Source organism: Caretta caretta, chromosome 4 (assembly GCF_965140235.1).
Source record: "Caretta caretta isolate rCarCar2 chromosome 4, rCarCar1.hap1, whole genome shotgun sequence".
Lineage (NCBI taxonomy): Eukaryota > Metazoa > Chordata > Testudines > Cheloniidae > Caretta > Caretta caretta.
This window is the reverse complement of record NC_134209.1, coordinates 85,191,597-85,208,964: the sequence shown is the minus strand read 5'-3', so window position 1 is coordinate 85,208,964 and position 17,368 is coordinate 85,191,597. Positions and strand designations below refer to the sequence as shown.

The 17,368-nt window shown below is 38.5% G+C and overlaps 1 protein-coding gene and 1 long non-coding RNA gene across 4 annotated transcripts in view; one reads left to right on the top strand and one right to left on the bottom strand.

Moving 5' to 3' along the window:
* LOC125635740 (uncharacterized) overlaps positions 1 to 17,368 on the bottom strand; it is an 81,858-nt gene that overhangs the window by 39,368 nt on the left and 25,122 nt on the right. The window lies entirely within an intron of this gene.
* The window catches only part of ASB5 (ankyrin repeat and SOCS box containing 5), a 41,572-nt gene that overhangs the window by 22,011 nt on the left and 2,193 nt on the right, over positions 1 to 17,368 (top strand). For 2 of the 3 annotated variants that reach the window (XM_048847794.2, XM_048847796.2), the window contains exons 2-6: positions 11,161 to 11,240; positions 13,091 to 13,198; positions 14,517 to 14,667; positions 14,802 to 14,936; positions 16,670 to 16,861. In XM_048847794.2, coding sequence (XP_048703751.1) covers positions 11,161 to 11,240; positions 13,091 to 13,198; positions 14,517 to 14,667; positions 14,802 to 14,936; positions 16,670 to 16,861 — 666 coding nt within the window. Of the gene's footprint in view, positions 1 to 4,010; positions 4,166 to 11,160; positions 11,241 to 13,090; positions 13,199 to 14,516; positions 14,668 to 14,801; positions 14,937 to 16,669; positions 16,862 to 17,368 lie in introns of those variants that run through there. The other variant, XM_048847797.2, reaches the window with a different exon arrangement.

The window sequence follows — 17,368 nt, the reverse complement described above, 5'->3', positions numbered from 1 at the left end:
CACCTCTCTGGAGTAGAGTCAGAGATCTGCGTCTCTCTGCCTCCTGACCAGAGTGTTTTCAGGTTGCACTGGTCTCTGACTATATCATGACATCCTCCAGCAAGGCACGCTGCCTGCATCTGCATTATGCTTTCTCTTCAGAGACTAATAATGTATAATTCCCAACAGTTATAAGTTACCACACAGTCTTCCTAAGTGAACACTTTTATTCTTAAAGGTAAAAGAATTAGACAGAAAACAGTAAAAACAATAAAAGAACCTACTCATATGTGAATAACCTAACCAGAGACCAGCCCCTAACTCCAAGAAGGGCTCTGGTTGGTGATTAGGGATTTTTCCTGTGGTCCCCAGTTCATAACAGCTTTCTCTCAGGACTAGCTCCCCCATGAGTTACTGTATCCCTCCTTTATCAGGTTTGCGCCTTTGAAGAGATCATGAATAGGTAATCAGCCAGACCATTAGGTTTCTCTTCAAGGAACAGCTTCAAAAGGATGGCTCCGGAAATGAGTAATTTCCATTCCCTTCTTCCGAAGTATTTCTTAGGAACCCCATTCAACTGAAAGTTCCGTCTTCTCTGCTCCACTATTTTAAAGAGTCCTTTGAAGCACATAATACTTCCTAGTGTTTACATTTGTCCTGTCTCTCCCTTAAAAGAAGTTACATACCATCGTAAGAACATAACATAAGAACAGCCATACTGGGTCAGACCAAAGGTCTAGCTCAGTATCTTGTCTCTCGACAGTGGCCTATGCCAGGTGCCCCAGACCTAATGAACAGAACAAGAAATCATCAAGTGATTCATTCCCTGTCTCCCAATCTCAGTTTCTGGCAAACAGAGATTAGGGACACCATCTCTGCCCCATCCTGGCTAATAGCCATTGATGGTACTATCCTCCATTAATTTATCATCTAGTTCTTTTTGGCCTTCACAACATCCTCTGGCAAAGAGTTCCACAGGTTGACTGTGCGTTGTGTGAAGAAATACTTACTTTGTTTGTTTTAAACCTGCTGCCTATTAATTTCATTTGGTGACCCCTAGTTCTTGTGTTATGAGAAAATGTAAAAAAACACACTTCCTTATTTACTTTCTCCACACCAGTCATGATTATATAGACCTCTTTCATATCCCCACTTAGTTGTCTGTTTTCAAAGCTGAAAAGTCCCAGTTTTATTAATCTCTCTTCATACAGAAGCCGTTCCATACCCCTAATAATTTTTGTTGCCCTTTTCTGAACCCTTTCCAATTCCAATGTATCTTTTTTTCAGATGGGGCGACCACATCTGCACACAGTATTCAAGATGTGGGCATACCATGGATTTTCATAGAGGCAATATGATATTTTCTGTTTATTATCTATCCCTTTCTTAATGATTCCCAACATTCTGTTCACTTTTTTGACTGCTACTGCACACTGAGTGGATGTTTTCAGAGAACTATCCACAGTGACTCCATCTTTTTCTTGAGTGGTAACAGCTAATTCAGACCCCATCATTTTATACATATAGTTGGGATTATGTTTTCCAATGTGTATTACTTTGCATTTACATTGAATTTATCTACATTGAATTTCATCTGCCATTTTGTTGCCCAGTCACCCAGTTTTGAGAGATCCTTTTGTAGCTCTTCGCAGTCTGCCTGGGACTTAACTATCTTGAGTAGTTCTGTATCATCTGCAAATTTTGCCACCTGTTTACCCCTTTTTCCAGATCATTGATGAATATGTTGAATAGGACTGGTCCCAGTACAGATCCCTGGGGGACACCACTGTTTACCTCTCTCCATTCTGAAAACTGACCATTTATTCCTACCTTTTGTTTCATATCTTTTAACCAGTTACCAATCCATGAGAGGATCTTCCTCTTATCCCATGACAGCTTACTTTGCTTAAGAGCCTTTGGTGAGGGACCTTGTCAAAGGCTTTCTGAAAATCTAAGTACACTATGTCCACTGGATCCCCCTTGTCTACATGCTTGTTGACCCCCTCAAAGAATTCTAGTAGATTGGTGAGGCATGACTTCCCTTTACAAAAACCAAGTTGACTCTTCCCCAACAAATTACCTTCATCTATGTGTCTGACAGTTGTGTTCTTTATAATAGTTTCAACCACTTTGCCCGGTACTGAAGTCAGGCTTACCGGACTGTAATTGCCAGGATCACTTCTGGAACCATTTTTAAAAATTGGCGTCACATTACCTATTCTCCAGTCATTTGGTACAGAAGCGGATTTAAATGATAGGTTAGAGACTACAGTTAATTGTTCTGCAATTTCACATTTGAGTTTCTTCAGAAGTCTTGGGTGAATGCCATCTGATCCTGGTGACTTATTACTGTTCAGTTTATCAATTTGTTCCAAAACCTCCTCTAATGACACCTCAATCTGGGACAGTTCCTCAGATTTGTCACCTAAAAAGAATGTCTCAGGTTTGGGAATCTCCCTCACATCCTCAGTCATGAAGACCGATGCTAAGAATTCATTTAGTTTCTCCGCAATGGTCTTATCGTCCTTGAGTGTTCCTTTAGCATCTTGATCGTCCAGTGGCCTCACTCGTTGTTTAGCAGGCTTCCTGCTTCTGATGTACTTAAAAAATTTTTTTGCTATTACTTTTTGAATCTTTGGCTCGCTGTTCTTCAAATTCTTTCTTGGCCTTCCTAATTATATTTTTACACTTCATTTGCCAGAGTTTATGCTCCTCTCTATTTTCCACACTAGGATTTAACTTCCACTTTTTAAAGGATGTTTTTCTGTGTCTCATTGCTTCTTTTACTTTGTTGTTTAGCCACGGTGGCACTTTCTGGGTTCTCTTACTATGTTTTTTTATTTGGGGTATACATTTAAATTGAGCCTCTATTATGGTGTCTTTAAAAAGTTTCCATGTAGCTTGCAGGGATTTCACTTTTGGTGCAGTACCTTTTAATTTCTGTTTAAAAGTAACCCCATTTTTGTGTAGTTCCCCTTTCTGAAATTAATTGCTACAGTGTTGGGCTGCTGTGGTGTTTTCCCCACCATAGGGATGTTAAATTTAATTATATTATAGTCACTATTACCAAGCGGTCCACTTTTTTCATAAAACCAAATCCCATTTTTCCTCCAACTACCTTTTGTTCACTAACATTTTAGACCAAGATTGCTTGCTACAGCAGAATCCACTGAAAAAATACATTTGTTTCTCCTTACATTCATTATTAGATTATAAATGCTCTTTGGCAAAAATGTGTCTTCTGGTGTGTCTGGACAGTGCCTCGCACATTGTGGGTACCACCTGATTGCTGATAATCATAATGATAATTTTTGAAAAATGCCACACTGGGTAACCTGAATATTTTTCAAGCTTTGGTATGTGAAAAAGAAAAGGTTCAAATCAGTTTCCTTAAAAAGTCAACCTGCTTTGTTCATTCAAAGTTGGAAAAAAAATACTAAATGTAGCTCTACATTCAATTTAACAACCTAATAATTAAGAACCTCTACCAGTCAGTAGTGAGCTGCAAGAAGATAGCCAGAAAGAGGGGCATGAGGGGGGAGAGACAAAATCCTGTTTTTCTTACTGATGAGAACAACATTTGCTTGTGCTAGCTCACAAACTAGCAGCAATTTTCTTATTTGCTTTTAAAAGTATTAATTCAATATAACAAAGTAGCCTGTGTGATCACTGCCTTTATCTTCACTCACTAGGCTATATATTTATAATGATTTGAGTGGATATCTGTAAAATAATTTATTATTCATAAGTTCATCTCATTCCACAAGGTAAAAGATGGGTAATTAAGGCTTGATCCTACAGTCCTTATTCAGGCAAAGTTTCCACTGATTTCATTCGGAGTTTCACTGGTGTAGAGGTTGCAGGATCAGGGCCAATAGAAACAATTAATATTCCCAATATGTTAACATTTTTATATAGTTATATTAAATGGCAGTTGCTGCTTTTTAGTAAGAAAAAAAGTTGGTGTTCGCATAAGCTGATGCCTTCAGAACTGTGTTTACGCCATAGGTTTTAGAGGTGAAAGTTCATATTACAAGGAGCTGCTGATCTCCTTGCAAACATGGCTGACGTGTATTAAGAATAGGCCCCAGCTAGGGGGGATGGATTTTTATTTTCACACTGAAAGAAATGAGTAGAATTTATAATTGCAACTGGCTGGAAGTGCCATGGGGAGATGGAGATTTAGGTACTGTATGAAATTTTTAAATAATTCTTTGTTCTTGTCTGTTAATAATATGAATTCTTTTTTACTCTATTTCTCTCTCATGTTTACAGAACAGTGTAGGCTGCTGTTCCCTGTAAATTATATACCAGATGGCTTGGAACTAGTGCTGTTTCTAAATATAGAGAGAGGTAGCTTGTGTTTAGCATCAAAAAAAAGACCACAACAGTAGAGACCTGATAGATCAACAGGTTTTGAATAGGATCTATTTGCTAATATTGCTCTTAGACGGCATTATGAATTAGTACATTTATTCGTGTTCTTAACACTTTCGAGATAACAGAAATTGCAAAACTGGAAATCAGCAGAAAGCAATGAGTTAAATAAGTTAGAATGTTGCTTTTTAAAGACATCTTTTTATATTTTATTTGGAAGGCCCAATTTTACTGGGCTGATAGTGATTTGGAGGTTGATTCTGTCCCCATTGTACTTAAAGACAAAACTCCTATTGACTTCAATGGAAGCAGAAGCAAATTCTTGAAAAGTGGAAGAATTTTTCTAAACTTAATTTGCACAGAATATTTCTGCAGTAATTTTAATATCTGTACACTGTTTATAATGCAAGCAATCACATAACTAAGCACTCTATATTTAATGGGTTTAGCAGAAGCCATCAGCTGCTGGATTTCACTGTTCTTGTGGGCAGCAACTGAGGGAAGGTCTAGGTGCAAAACAGAACTTGGAATGCAATCTAGTATCATTTGATTCTCACATGTCATTGAAGTAATGACGTTAGCAGGCATTCTGCTGAGCAATCCAAGAGGGCACATGTGAAGGAGGGAGGTGAGGGAAACAAAGATGGGGTAAACATGGATTGCAGAAGGAGATTCTGCCTGCATATCCATATTCTGCTTTTTGTCCAGCTGTAAATATAAAATATCCATAGCACCAGCAGTCAATCTGAAATCTCTTAGAAGATTTTTAATTTGTTTCTATGTTTTGGGCAACGTACAGTTTTGTCTGATTTTTTTCTACAGTACTGCAGTACTTCTTACTTCATTCTTTCATCTTATATTGGCAATGGAATAGGCCACCCAAAGAGAGCAGAGAATTTTCTTAAATGAAAATATAAGCCCAGACTTTTGAAAGCAGCCTCTAAATGCGGGCTTCTGATTTTTCTTGCACAATCATTTGCAGCCACAAGAAGAGAACTTTTACTTACTACCTCATTTGTGGGTGTAACCGTTGTTTGAGATCTTGACTCACTTTAGCGTTAGTTATTTATTCTACAAAAGATAAATATTGGCCAAAGATTTTCAAAAGTGATGGTAATTTTGTGTACCCTGTTTTAAATACCTTATAAGAGCTTGAGTTTGAGGGGGTGAACAGTGAGCACTTTCTGAAAATCAGAACTCTTCAAGATGTCTCCAGTTGGTTACTGAAACGTTAAAGCACCTAAAATCACTAGTCATCTTTTTTAACTCTTGGCTATTGTCACTAAAAATAAGAATTGCAAAATGTGTTTAACCTTCAATTAAATTATACAGAGAAAGGATATGTATCACCAATTATAGCAAATCATCCAAAATGAATAACAGAGTATGGCTGTCTTAATAGGAAAATAGGAACTGCCATAGTGGTTCAGACCTGTGGTCCATCTGATCCAACATCCTGTCTCAGGCAGTGGCTAGCACCACATACTCCAAAAGAAGGTGCAAGAAGCTTCATAGTATGTTGATGTTGGATAGGGAAGTCCCCTCCTAATTCCTGTGAGTTCAAGATAGGTTTAAGACCTGAAGCATGAGGTTTTATATCACTTGTAAAACTTTGTTTTTTAGTATTTATTAATATAACTCAATATTCTTGCTATCCATTTAAAAATTCAATTTCTTTTTGAATCTTGCTGAATTCTTGGTCTCAGTGATATCATTCGGCAGAGAGTTCCACAGTCTAATCACGTGTTGGATGAAAAAATATTTCCTTTTATCAGTTGTGAATTATCCACCCTTCAGTTTCATTGGATGTTCCCTTGCTCTTATGTTATGAGAGGAAAACAGCAACTCCGGATCTGCCTTCTCTATACCACTCATTTCATATGATTCTGTCATGTCTCCTCTTATTTACCTTCTTTCTAAAATAAGCAATCTCAGTCTTTTCAATCTCTCTTCATAGGAGCTTTTCCAGGGCTGTAATCATTCTCATCACACATCACTAAACCCCCTCTAAGCTGCAATATCCTTTTGAGATGAGGTGTTTCCAAGTATTGCACACCACTGATTTATATAATAGCATCATATTTTTCATATTATTCTCCATTCCCATTCCTGATGTATCCTCATACTTTGTTGGCTTTTCCCCCCACTACAACTGCACATATGTCTACACTATGGACCTTACAGCAACATAGCTGTACTGCTGCAGTTGTGCTGCTGTAAGGTCTCCCGTATAGCCACTCTATGACAGTGGGAGAGAGCTCTCCCACCGGCATAATTAAACCACTCCCAACGAGCGGCGGTAGCTATGTCAGCATCTTCCACTGACACAGCACTGTCCAAACTCATGTTGGTTGGGGGAGGGGGAGGTGTCACATCCCTGACTGATGAAAGTTTTGCCAACAAAAGTGCTAGTGTAGACAAAGCCCGGTCTTAATTAAGCAGTCCACACTAATACCCAAGTGTTTTCCTGAGTTGATACAGTTAACTTAGAACCCAGTAAGATATATCAGCAGCTTGTATTTTTTCCTCTAATGGGTATTACTTTGCATATTATCAACATTCAATTTCATATGTTATCATGTTGCCAATTCACTAAGCTTGGGTAAAGCCCTCTGAAATTTCTCAAAGTCCTTTCTGGACTTGACTTTGTTAAAGCTTGATCTACACTAGAAAATTAGTTCAGTTTAACTACATCCATCAGAAGTCTGAAAAATCCACACCTCTGAGCGGTGTAGTTAAGTCCCTGTGTAGACAGTGATAGGTCAACAGAAGAATTTGTTTGTTGACCTAGCTATTGCCTCTCAGGGAGGTGGATTACCTATGCTGACAGAAGAATCCCTTGTGTTAGCATAGGTAGTGTCTACACTGAAGCGGTACAGTGGCACAGCTGTGCTACTGTAGCGTTTTAAGTGTAGACAAGCCCAAAGTAATTTTGTTAATGCAAATTTTTCCAGATCTCTGCTCATGCCTTTTTACAGATCATTAATGTATATATTAAACACCAATCCTAGAACAGAATCTTGAGACACCCCTGCTGTTAACCTTTTGCCATGTTGAAAGTTGACAATTTATTTCTACTTTTTTTTTCCTCTCTCTTAGCCAGTTCTTGATCCACGGTAATGCATTTCCTCTTACCCCATGACTACACTGTTTCTTAATAACCTCCTTTGAGGGACCTTGTCAAAGGTCATTTGAAAGCCTAAATACATTATGTCAACAGCTTCACTTTTATCCACTACGTTATTGACACATTCAAATAATCCTAACAGACTGGTAAGGCAACATATTCCTTTGCAACTGTTAAGTAGTTACATAAAAAGTAAAAATGGGCAGATAATTTGTAGAAGCTTCCCATTTTAAGACAGACAACATTAACTATTCAGCTTGATGAAAAGTATGTCTGGAATATATCTGATGCTGTACAATAATATTACAAAACCTTGTGTCTAGAACTTCTTGTTCTCCTTTCTCATATAATTAATTCCAATAACAAGTTTACCACTTAGAAACAAGATGATCAGAGGGAGAATAAAAGAGGAAAAAGTGTTTTGGGGGAGAGGCTGTAAACTTTTTCTACAGGCTGTAAACTTTCTATGGTTTCAACACAGTATAACAACAACCACCAAACAAATCAATAGCATAGTTCAACAGGTTGAACTGAAGTTCCATTGCAATTCACATTGATTGCAATACTCTCTGGGTAGTCACAGCATCTACTCAATAAAAATTAATCAATCAAGGGATTGTTATTAAATGACAAAGACATGGTGGTCTATCTGACCCCATGTGCTGAACATACTGCTTTTGTGGTATTCCTGCATCAGTGAGTCTAGGCAGTAAGAAAATGGGACTGAGAATCAAACCTAAATTTCCTGCAAAATGTTGCAAATTATGACCAAATCCTAAATCCTGCACCCACCCCACACAATTAGGCAGACACTTACAACTCCCCATGTTGTAAGTGTCTGCTAGTGTTGCTGCAGGCCAGTAGGAACATGAGCATTCTGCGGCTCTCCTAAGCTGAGGCATTCTCATAGAAAGAACAGGAGTACTTGTGGCACCTTAGAGACTAACAAATTTATTTGACCATAAGTTTTTAGCTCAAAATAAATTTGTTAGTCTCTAAGGTGCCACAAGTACTCCTGTCCTTTTGCGGATACAGACTAACATGGCTGCTATTCTGAAACTCTCACAGAAGTGAGCTGCAGAGGATCCACAAAAAGGCGTAGGAGGATTTCTACAGAGCCCCTCAAATCTTGACTCCCTACATTGGGGTAGCCAACCTAAGCCTGAGAAGGAGCCAGAATTTACTAATGTACATTGCCAAAGAGCCACAGTAATATGTCAGTAGCCCCCCCATCAGCTCCCCCTCCCCGCTCCCAGTGCCTCCCGCCCACCGGCGGCCCCACCAATCAGCACCTCCCCCTCCCTCCCCGCACCTCTGATCAGCTGTTTCATGGCATGCAGGAGGCGAGGGGGAGAGGGGAGAAGAGGAGGAGTGAGGGCATGGCAGGCTCAGCAGAAGGAGCGGGAAGGGGTGGAGTGGGGTCAGGGCCTGTGGCAGAGCCGGGGGTTGAGCAGTGAGCACCCCCCGGCACATTGGAAAGTTGGCGCCTGTAGCTCCAGCCCCGGAGTCGGTGTCTATTGTTATACCAATAAAATAAAAACCAGCAGGATCTTATTAAAGGGGAAAAGGCAAAATGTCACATTTATTGTGAATACGGAAAGAATCATAGTAAGCAGTTAGTTATAGCTATAACATTCCATTCAATTTCATATTTATTCACACATTCATTCATACACACACAGGTTCTGCAAGGTTGTTATCATAGTTACTAGCCTTAGAGTTGCTCATGCCAAGCCACTGGCCAGGTGGCCTGGACATGAGGAGGGAGCAGGGCCTTGTCAGATGCTCATCTGATGCTCCTGGAAGTTGGTTTGCAGAATCAGACCCCAAAGTTCTCACTTTCTAGAGTCCACTTTTATAGGAATTTCTTCCTATGCCAGTCTATGGGAATTGCTTCATCATGCTGTTGCTGAATCAATCAGCAGATGGCACATTCCTGACAGCTCCGTGCTGCCAGATGTTATCTTGTTCTTTGGTTCTCCCATCCTTGAGACTGTTGGGTGGATTCCAGTCTGCCCTCCGGGGGGAGAGAGGGGTCCTCTGGTTGTTTCCACTTGACGCCTTCTTCAGCCAATGGACACTGGATTCTTAGGCTGGCACCTCCCTGATCATTCAGTTATTATCCACACCAAACATCCATCCACATACATCCTCTATCTCTATTTTAATCACAATTGTTAACAAAGCGAGATGAACACAACAAAAGGGCGGGGAGTCTCTGGGTGCTTTTTCTGTTGTTACAGAGTATTGCTTTGAGTCTCTCTCTGTGTGAGTAGTTGTTGCTTTGAGAACAGACTCTGTCTTAGAATGTACTAACACAATTAGCAGCTTGCAAGTTTCACACAGAGAGGGAGAGAAACAGTACCAAAAACCAAGAGATCTCTTAATTAGTAATACCCTGGAATTTAAACTATGGGGAATCAAATTCATTTGTGATTTTAATACAGAACTTCTTTAATATGATCCAACACTATACAAGGAGCCGCATATTAACTTCTGAAGAGCTGCATGTGGCTCCGGAGCCACAGGTTGGCCACCCCTGCCCTACACAAAGAAACAGAACTGAACCAGTTCTGCTGCTAGGGCCCTCTGTGGCTGTGGAAGTGAGGGCTGGATTTACCCGTAAATCAGTGGTCTGCCTTTCTTCAATAAGAATATGAGCACCATTTTCACAGAACCCTCAAACTGTGCATCATCTCCAAGTTATACATAAAAAAGGTAAAGTGAGTTCTCAGTTACTCCTTCCCATTTAGAAACCAAGAGGCAAATGCCACCTCTTTCTCTTCAGCCACAAAAGGCATAAGATACAGTGGAACTGGTTTACTTGTGCTGGATGAAGAAAACGAGTAGTTTTGAGAAGGGATTCTCATTGCCTGTATACTGGAGAGCCCATGCAGTAGAGTTGAACCCTGTAGAACAGGGTCACAACAGCACTGGGCACACTCTGGGCTTCAGTAGAAGAAACAGAGCGGTTCTGTGTCCTGGAGCGGAAGCTAGGATTTTCTTTCCAAGCCCTGTAAAATATCCTTGCATCAAGAAGCACATCTGCTTGGATTTGTTCCATGGGGAAGGATTTAGCCCTAAAAATCTATTTCTACCATGGGAATTCTCTGTAAGGGACTTACATGTAGATTTCACGTGGGAAGTGGGGGTTAGATGCTTCAGATTGGTCTTATCAACCATAGACATTTTAATGTTAATTTTTGTTTTAAAACAGTGTTTCCTTCTTTTCAGGAATGTTTCAGAAGGTGTGTGTGGTCCCCATTTTAACTTCAAATATTCAATCCAATATGTCTATGTTTCCTGTTGAAGCTGGTAGATTTTGATATGCCTATACAACATTTTGTAGAAAATATAAAAGGCTCTGGTAGACAAATACGATGAATATTGCTGAAATTGTTAAAATGCATTAATAAAAAATACCATGTAGAACGCTTTCTCTTTCATACTGCAGAATTACTCAGCCTAGATGTTTACAATTAGCAATGTAGCATGTTTGCTCTTTTTAGTGTCCAGGAAAGAATACATGTATTTAAGACACTTCATCCAAAAAGAGAATAATTCATTTCATAGAACCTTTGACTTTATTTTCAGCATAACCACTTCTGCTTTGTTCTGTGCATTCTAAGATCAGTCTAATTCCTGTAATTTTTTCAATAAATATTATTATTCTGTAGGTTCTTGGGCAGATCGTTCACCACTGCATGAGGCAGCTAGTCAAGGACGTCTCCTTTCTCTAAAAACTTTACTGTCACAGGTAATACCCAAATGGTTCTTAAAACAATTTTCCTTTTTTATCTTATTTAATGATAACCCAACAAAAGGTAAATTTAACATGATTATTCTGTTACCCTCTCCATGTGAATAATGCAGAAGTATTTTCATTTGGGAGCTTTTGATGCTGTAAAATTTAAAGACATTTCAAGATATTTTCCCACTGGTTTTAAAAGCATTTTCTAAAATATTTGTTGTGAAGCCTTGGTAGATTAAACCTATGAAAACTGTTTCCTTGCAAATGTTGCTTGTTTATGGTTGCTATTTATTTGTTTTTGTAAAAAAGAGCAGTAAAGCACTTGTTTCGGAGAATTAAGGAAGAATAGTGCCTTAGAGGCACATTGCATCCTGGGGTTACTCCTTATATGGCACAATTTATACACCAGCCTTTACTCTCTGCTGTGCCTACAGGCATGTAACCCTTATCCTCAGCTCATGTAAATCAGCATAGTTGCACTGACTTCCCTCCTCAGCTCATATAAACTGATGTTGATCCATTGACTTCAATACAGCTATGCCAATTTACACCAGCTGGATATCTAGCCCTTCTGTGGGAGAAAGGATTAGTATATTCTAAACAAAGAAATCATCCTGTCTACTGATCAGGAGAAGGACTTGGGAGTTCTTCAGAAAAATTCATTGAAAATAGCCCAGTGCACAGCAGCAATTTAAAAAAAAAAAAAAAAAAAGACACACTGAATATTATTTTGTAACAGCAGAGGGATAAAGTAAAATCAGGAGTTTTACTGTTAGTGTAACAGCAAACCTGCTATTTGGCAGTTAAGTACTATAATATGGTATCAAATAAGAGCCCTTTCTGGAACACTGGTAAATGGTATTACAGAAAGTATATTGTGTAAGCCAATGTAATAATTTGCTGATGATGCAAAGCTGGCCTCAGTGTAGCATTGTCAACACAAGAGTGGATCGGAATATTATACAGGAAGATCCGAATGACTTTGAAGACTGGAGTAAAAGAAATGGGATGCAATTCAATAGTACAAAGTGCAAGATCATGCACCTAAGATCTAATCATAAGAATTTCTGCCTCTAATTGGGGGGCTTATCATTTGGAAGTAATGCAGGAGAGAGACCTGGGTGTGGGAGTCGACCACAGGATGACTATGAGCCACCAAAGTGATGCAGCTATGAAAAAGACAAATGCAATCCTCGGATGTATCAGATGAGGCATTTCTAGTAGAAACAGAGAAGTTTTAATGCTATTGTACAAGGCACTGTAAGATCTCATTGTACAATTCTGGTCACCCATATTCAAGAAAGATAAATTCACACTGTAACAGGTGCAGAGAAGAACTACTAGGATGATCAAGGGACTAGGGGGCCTATTTTATGTCAGAAGACTGGGAGAGCTTGGTTTGCTAAGCCTAGCAAAAAGAAGGCTACGAGGCAATATAATTGCTTTCTATAAACGTATCAGGCGGGCGAATAATTTAAGCTAAAGGACACTAGCACCTTCTCCTCTCCCCGTTTTATAAATAGTTCTCCTTTCTTTTGCTTTTATCAAAATGCCTGAAAATTGAAACAAAAATTTTCAGGGTGAAACAAAACAAAACATTTTGTTTCAACATTACTGAAATGAAACATTTTTGAGTCAAAACTAAATTACTTTTTGATTCACTGAAAAATTTTAAAAATGTCATTTTTGGTTCAACCTGAAGCTAAACATTTTTTTTAAAATTGCCAGTGAACTGAAAAAATCCATTATTCGCCCAGCTCGAATAAACTGTGGTGCTTACAACTAACAATGATGAAGACTTAACATCTTTGAATAGCTTTTGTCTTACCTTTGTGTGTTGTTCCTATCCTGTTTAGGGTTACAATGTGGATACTCTGACAATTGACCAAGTCACTCCACTGCATGAAGCCTGCCTGGGAGATCATGTAGGGTGTGCAAGAATCCTTCTTGAAGCAGGGGCAAATGTAAGTATCTTTTTCATATGTAAAGTACTGCAGTAACCTTGTCTAATTGAAAGGGATTTATTCCTTGATTTTTCATCCAAAGCTCTCCACATTCTCCCTGCTCTGCACTATGTTGGTTTCCTTTGTTAACAACAGTAGGTTTGCCTTTTATGTTTTTTTTAAGTAACAGTTGATTATTTTAAAAGTCTTTGCTGACTGACAGCAAAGGAGACTGATGGGATCGTTGCATAATGGAGGAGAGAGAAGACAGCAGAAGTAGAGGGAAGAGAGAAAAGATCACATAAAATGTGTGGGTAAGATTAGACACCACACAGAAGATGGGCAGAAGAGAGAACAGAAAATAGATGAGAAAAAGGAGAAAAACAGGGGAGAAAGCAAGAGTGAAATTGGACATAAAATTGAGGAACTGTGGCCAACGTAAGCATTATAAATTGAATGTATATTTATTATTTCTATAGAACCCACAAATTTATTGTTTCTACAGAACCCATACATGTTTCTCCAAAAATTGAGAAAAAGACATGTTTAGAGATCTTATATTCTAATTATGAGACAAGACACAACAAGGGAGAGCAACAAACAAACAAACAAACAGTGAGGGGAACAGGGAAAAGGGAGCACAAGATTTACAAATAAAAGCGTATGCAATTACAGTATTTAGGTATGCTTCTGCATTTCTCAACAGTACCATGCTATCTCTACACACACACACACAACTATACAGTAGTAAAGCTTCCAGAGAAATTCCATCTCCTTAAAATGGGGACTAGCACATGAGGAACATTTTAAAGAGAGTCCCCTATACCTAAACATTTTAAAAAATACTTATCAATTTAATTTTTTTAAATTGAGTTTTTTGGGAGTGGAGTAGAACGCTAGTTCTTCATGGTTATAGGCTAATTTTAGAGCTTGTGGAGCGCCAAGAAAGAATCATATGATCATAGAGATTGGGGAGTGCTAATGGAAATTTCCATAATGAAAAGAAAACTTTAGAACTTAGAAGTCAAGGAGAACTGCTGAGTACTCAGCACTTTTGAAAATCAGGCCACTTATTTAGATTTAGTATTATGGTCAGTTATGTTTTCTAGGATATAGTTTAGCATGTATAATGGTACGCTTATTTCAACAAATAACAAGGGGTGGGGTTGGAAGATAAGAACTGTACAGAAGTTGAGTGCAATAAAGCAATGTTATGGTAAATAGTGTAAATTTGTTGATGCATCACGCATATTTCAACTATACCTTATTCTAAAACACTATCAGTTAAGAATGCATCCCTTACTTCATTGCCATCTTAGACATATCTTTTCTATTCTAGGTAAATGCTACAACAATTGATGGAGTGACCCCGTTATTTAATGCATGTTCAAGAGGTAGTGCGTCTTGTGCAGAGCTTTTGTTGGAGTATGGTGCCAAAGCTCAGTGGGAGTCATGTCTCCCTTCACCGACTCATGAAGCAGCCAGTAGAGGTAAAAAACTAGCTTCTGAGCATACATAGAACAGTTGACAAATTACATTACATAGTGTTAAGAAATGTATCAGGTTTCGTAAATGGAACGTCTAACTGAAGAGGCAAGCAAACTATTTCATACTCCGTTGGCAGGTCACAGCGAATGTCTGGAAGTGCTGATCTCCTGGGGCATAGATGTTGACCAAGACATTCCTCATCTGGGAACATCTCTATATGTAGCTTGTGTTTCACAGCAGATCCATTGCATTCGAAAACTCCTTTATGCAGGTACAAGTTTATTTACTTAAAATATTAATATATTCTTATACTGCCCACTTTTACAATAAGATGTACTCAGCTAAACAAAACTAGGCTTTTGTCAAGGCTAATTCCCAACTGTGGCACTTCGAGTGCAGAAGGTGAGGACCTGCAAGAATCTAAAAGTTAATACTGGCCACTCCAGGCTTGTATTAAACTTCCAAGGTTACAGCTTTTCTCTGACCTTGGATTGTTAGATGCTGTCACCACCCAAGTGCAAAACCCCTTTGAGAACTCAGGAAGGCACGCTTGGGTATTCCTTCCTATGGGGTACCCTCAAGCCCTTTTACCCTGCCCTCTGGGGAAGAGCTCAGAAGAAAAACAAAGGAAATCAGCTGTTGCCACCAGCTAAATAAATAATATGTGCATAAACCTCTTAGGACACAAAAATCCAATTCTGTTCTTAAAAAAGATCAATTTTATTAATAAAAAAAGAAGAAAATACATCTGGGACTTAGACTTTTGCTAGATTTAAAAAACAACAACTACAAGCATCAAAAATAGTCTTCTTGAGGTCCAGCTTAAAGGTTACGAGCAAAACAAAAACACCTGGGGTTAGCACAAAGGAGTCCACAAGCCATAAAGAAATAAAAGGAATAAACCTAATCACGTCTTCCTAGACATTTCCTGATCTACTTAATATCTGGAGTTTTAGATGAGGACAGTTTCTAGGTATGATACTGATAAATTTTCATACCTGGCCCAAGGTTTTCACAGCGTAACTGCTCCCTTTCTGTCTCATAGCAGTGAGACTTTTTAACCCTTTACAGGTAAAGCAAGTAAAGAGCAGCTATTAAGAGGGATTTTATAGCTAACTGGCTGGCTGGGTGTCCTTAAAAGGGAACTACCCTCTTCCCCCTTCATTTATTACAGCTTCTTGTTACAGGACTCTAATTTTAACTTTATGCTCAGACATATTTTTTGTTAGGGGAAACCTTTTGGTTGTTGATTTACAGTATGTGGGGTGGAAGAAAGAAAACATCCACCTTGAGTGGTCTGATATCAAGCATTTTCAGCACCACTAGCCACTTTCTTCTTTTCACTCAACAGTAAAAATAAAGTTAGTAAAGTTAAATAGGTCCCAAATTAGCTTGGATAAAAGTAATCCCCGCCACTGGAGGTTTTAAAGAACAGGTTAGACAAACACCTATCAGGGATAGTCTAAGTATACTTGGTCCTGCCTCAGATTAGGGAGCTGGACTAGATGATCTCTCAATGTCCCTTTGAGCTCTACATGTCTTATGATTCTATGAAAGTGAGAGTTTAAAGTGGGTATAGAGCCATAAGATGCCATTGCCCTTTCAGCAATGTTTTTCAGCAGTTTGTCTGCCTCTCTTTTTATCCTTAAAGCCCCTTCTCTATACCAGTATATCTGCTTACAAAGCACAGAGGCTGAGCTCGAGAGGGAAGAGGAGAGTTAAAAGGAATTTGATTCTAAAAGCCATAGAATGTTTTTTAAACCAGTTAAATATAAGGGGTTGTGTGACCCATCCTGGACCCAGCCCAGCAGCTCACGTTGACCACTGAGTGCTTAGAACTTTTGAAATTCTGACCATTTGTTTAGATATATATTTATAAATTTAGGAATGTAACTTCAGACGCTTATTTTTAAAAACCTTGTTCCAGATTTTAAAGCATTACCTTTTATCACTGACAACATTAATTCATCTATTTGTCTCTGTCTCTCCAATATATGTATATAGGAGCTAATGTACAGAAAGGAAAGTATTTGGACACTCCACTACATGCAGCGGCTCAGCAACCCAGTACAGAGATAGTAAATTTGCTTCTTGAATTTGGGGCAGACATTAATGCCAAGAATACAGATTTTGAACGGCCCATAGATTTAGCTGCCCCAAGCAGTTTGGTGGAGAGAATGTTGCTTCTGCATGAAGGTAAGTGGGAAAAATATACTTTTGTTCATCATTCTATACATAGTTTTTGTTTTTGGACAAACTTGAATCAGTAAAAGCTGTCTGATAATGGGTTTAAAAATGATTGTTTACACTCAGTTAAAAATTCTACCTGCAGCTTTGTAAAGTATCGAAAAGATTTTTAAATAGGACAGTTTTTCAGATGGTGACATAAGTGGACAGAGCACTATTGAATTTATATCAGCTGAAGATGTGGCCTCCTCGGTTTAACAGGTGATAACACAAACCAACAAAAACTAGTAGCTTCAACGTATGGCTAACATGCAGCTTATTTTAAAGAAAAACTTGGATTTTTTTAATTTCCTTTTTAAAAAATAGTTCATGGAAATGGAAAGATGTGTCACATTTAATTGTTTAGAGAATGGGAAGAGGAACAATTCTATTACTGAGTAAGCAGTATTGAGTTAGATTTTTTTTTTTAAATCAGAATAATTTTTGAGTCATACAGGCACAAAAATATTACTTTAA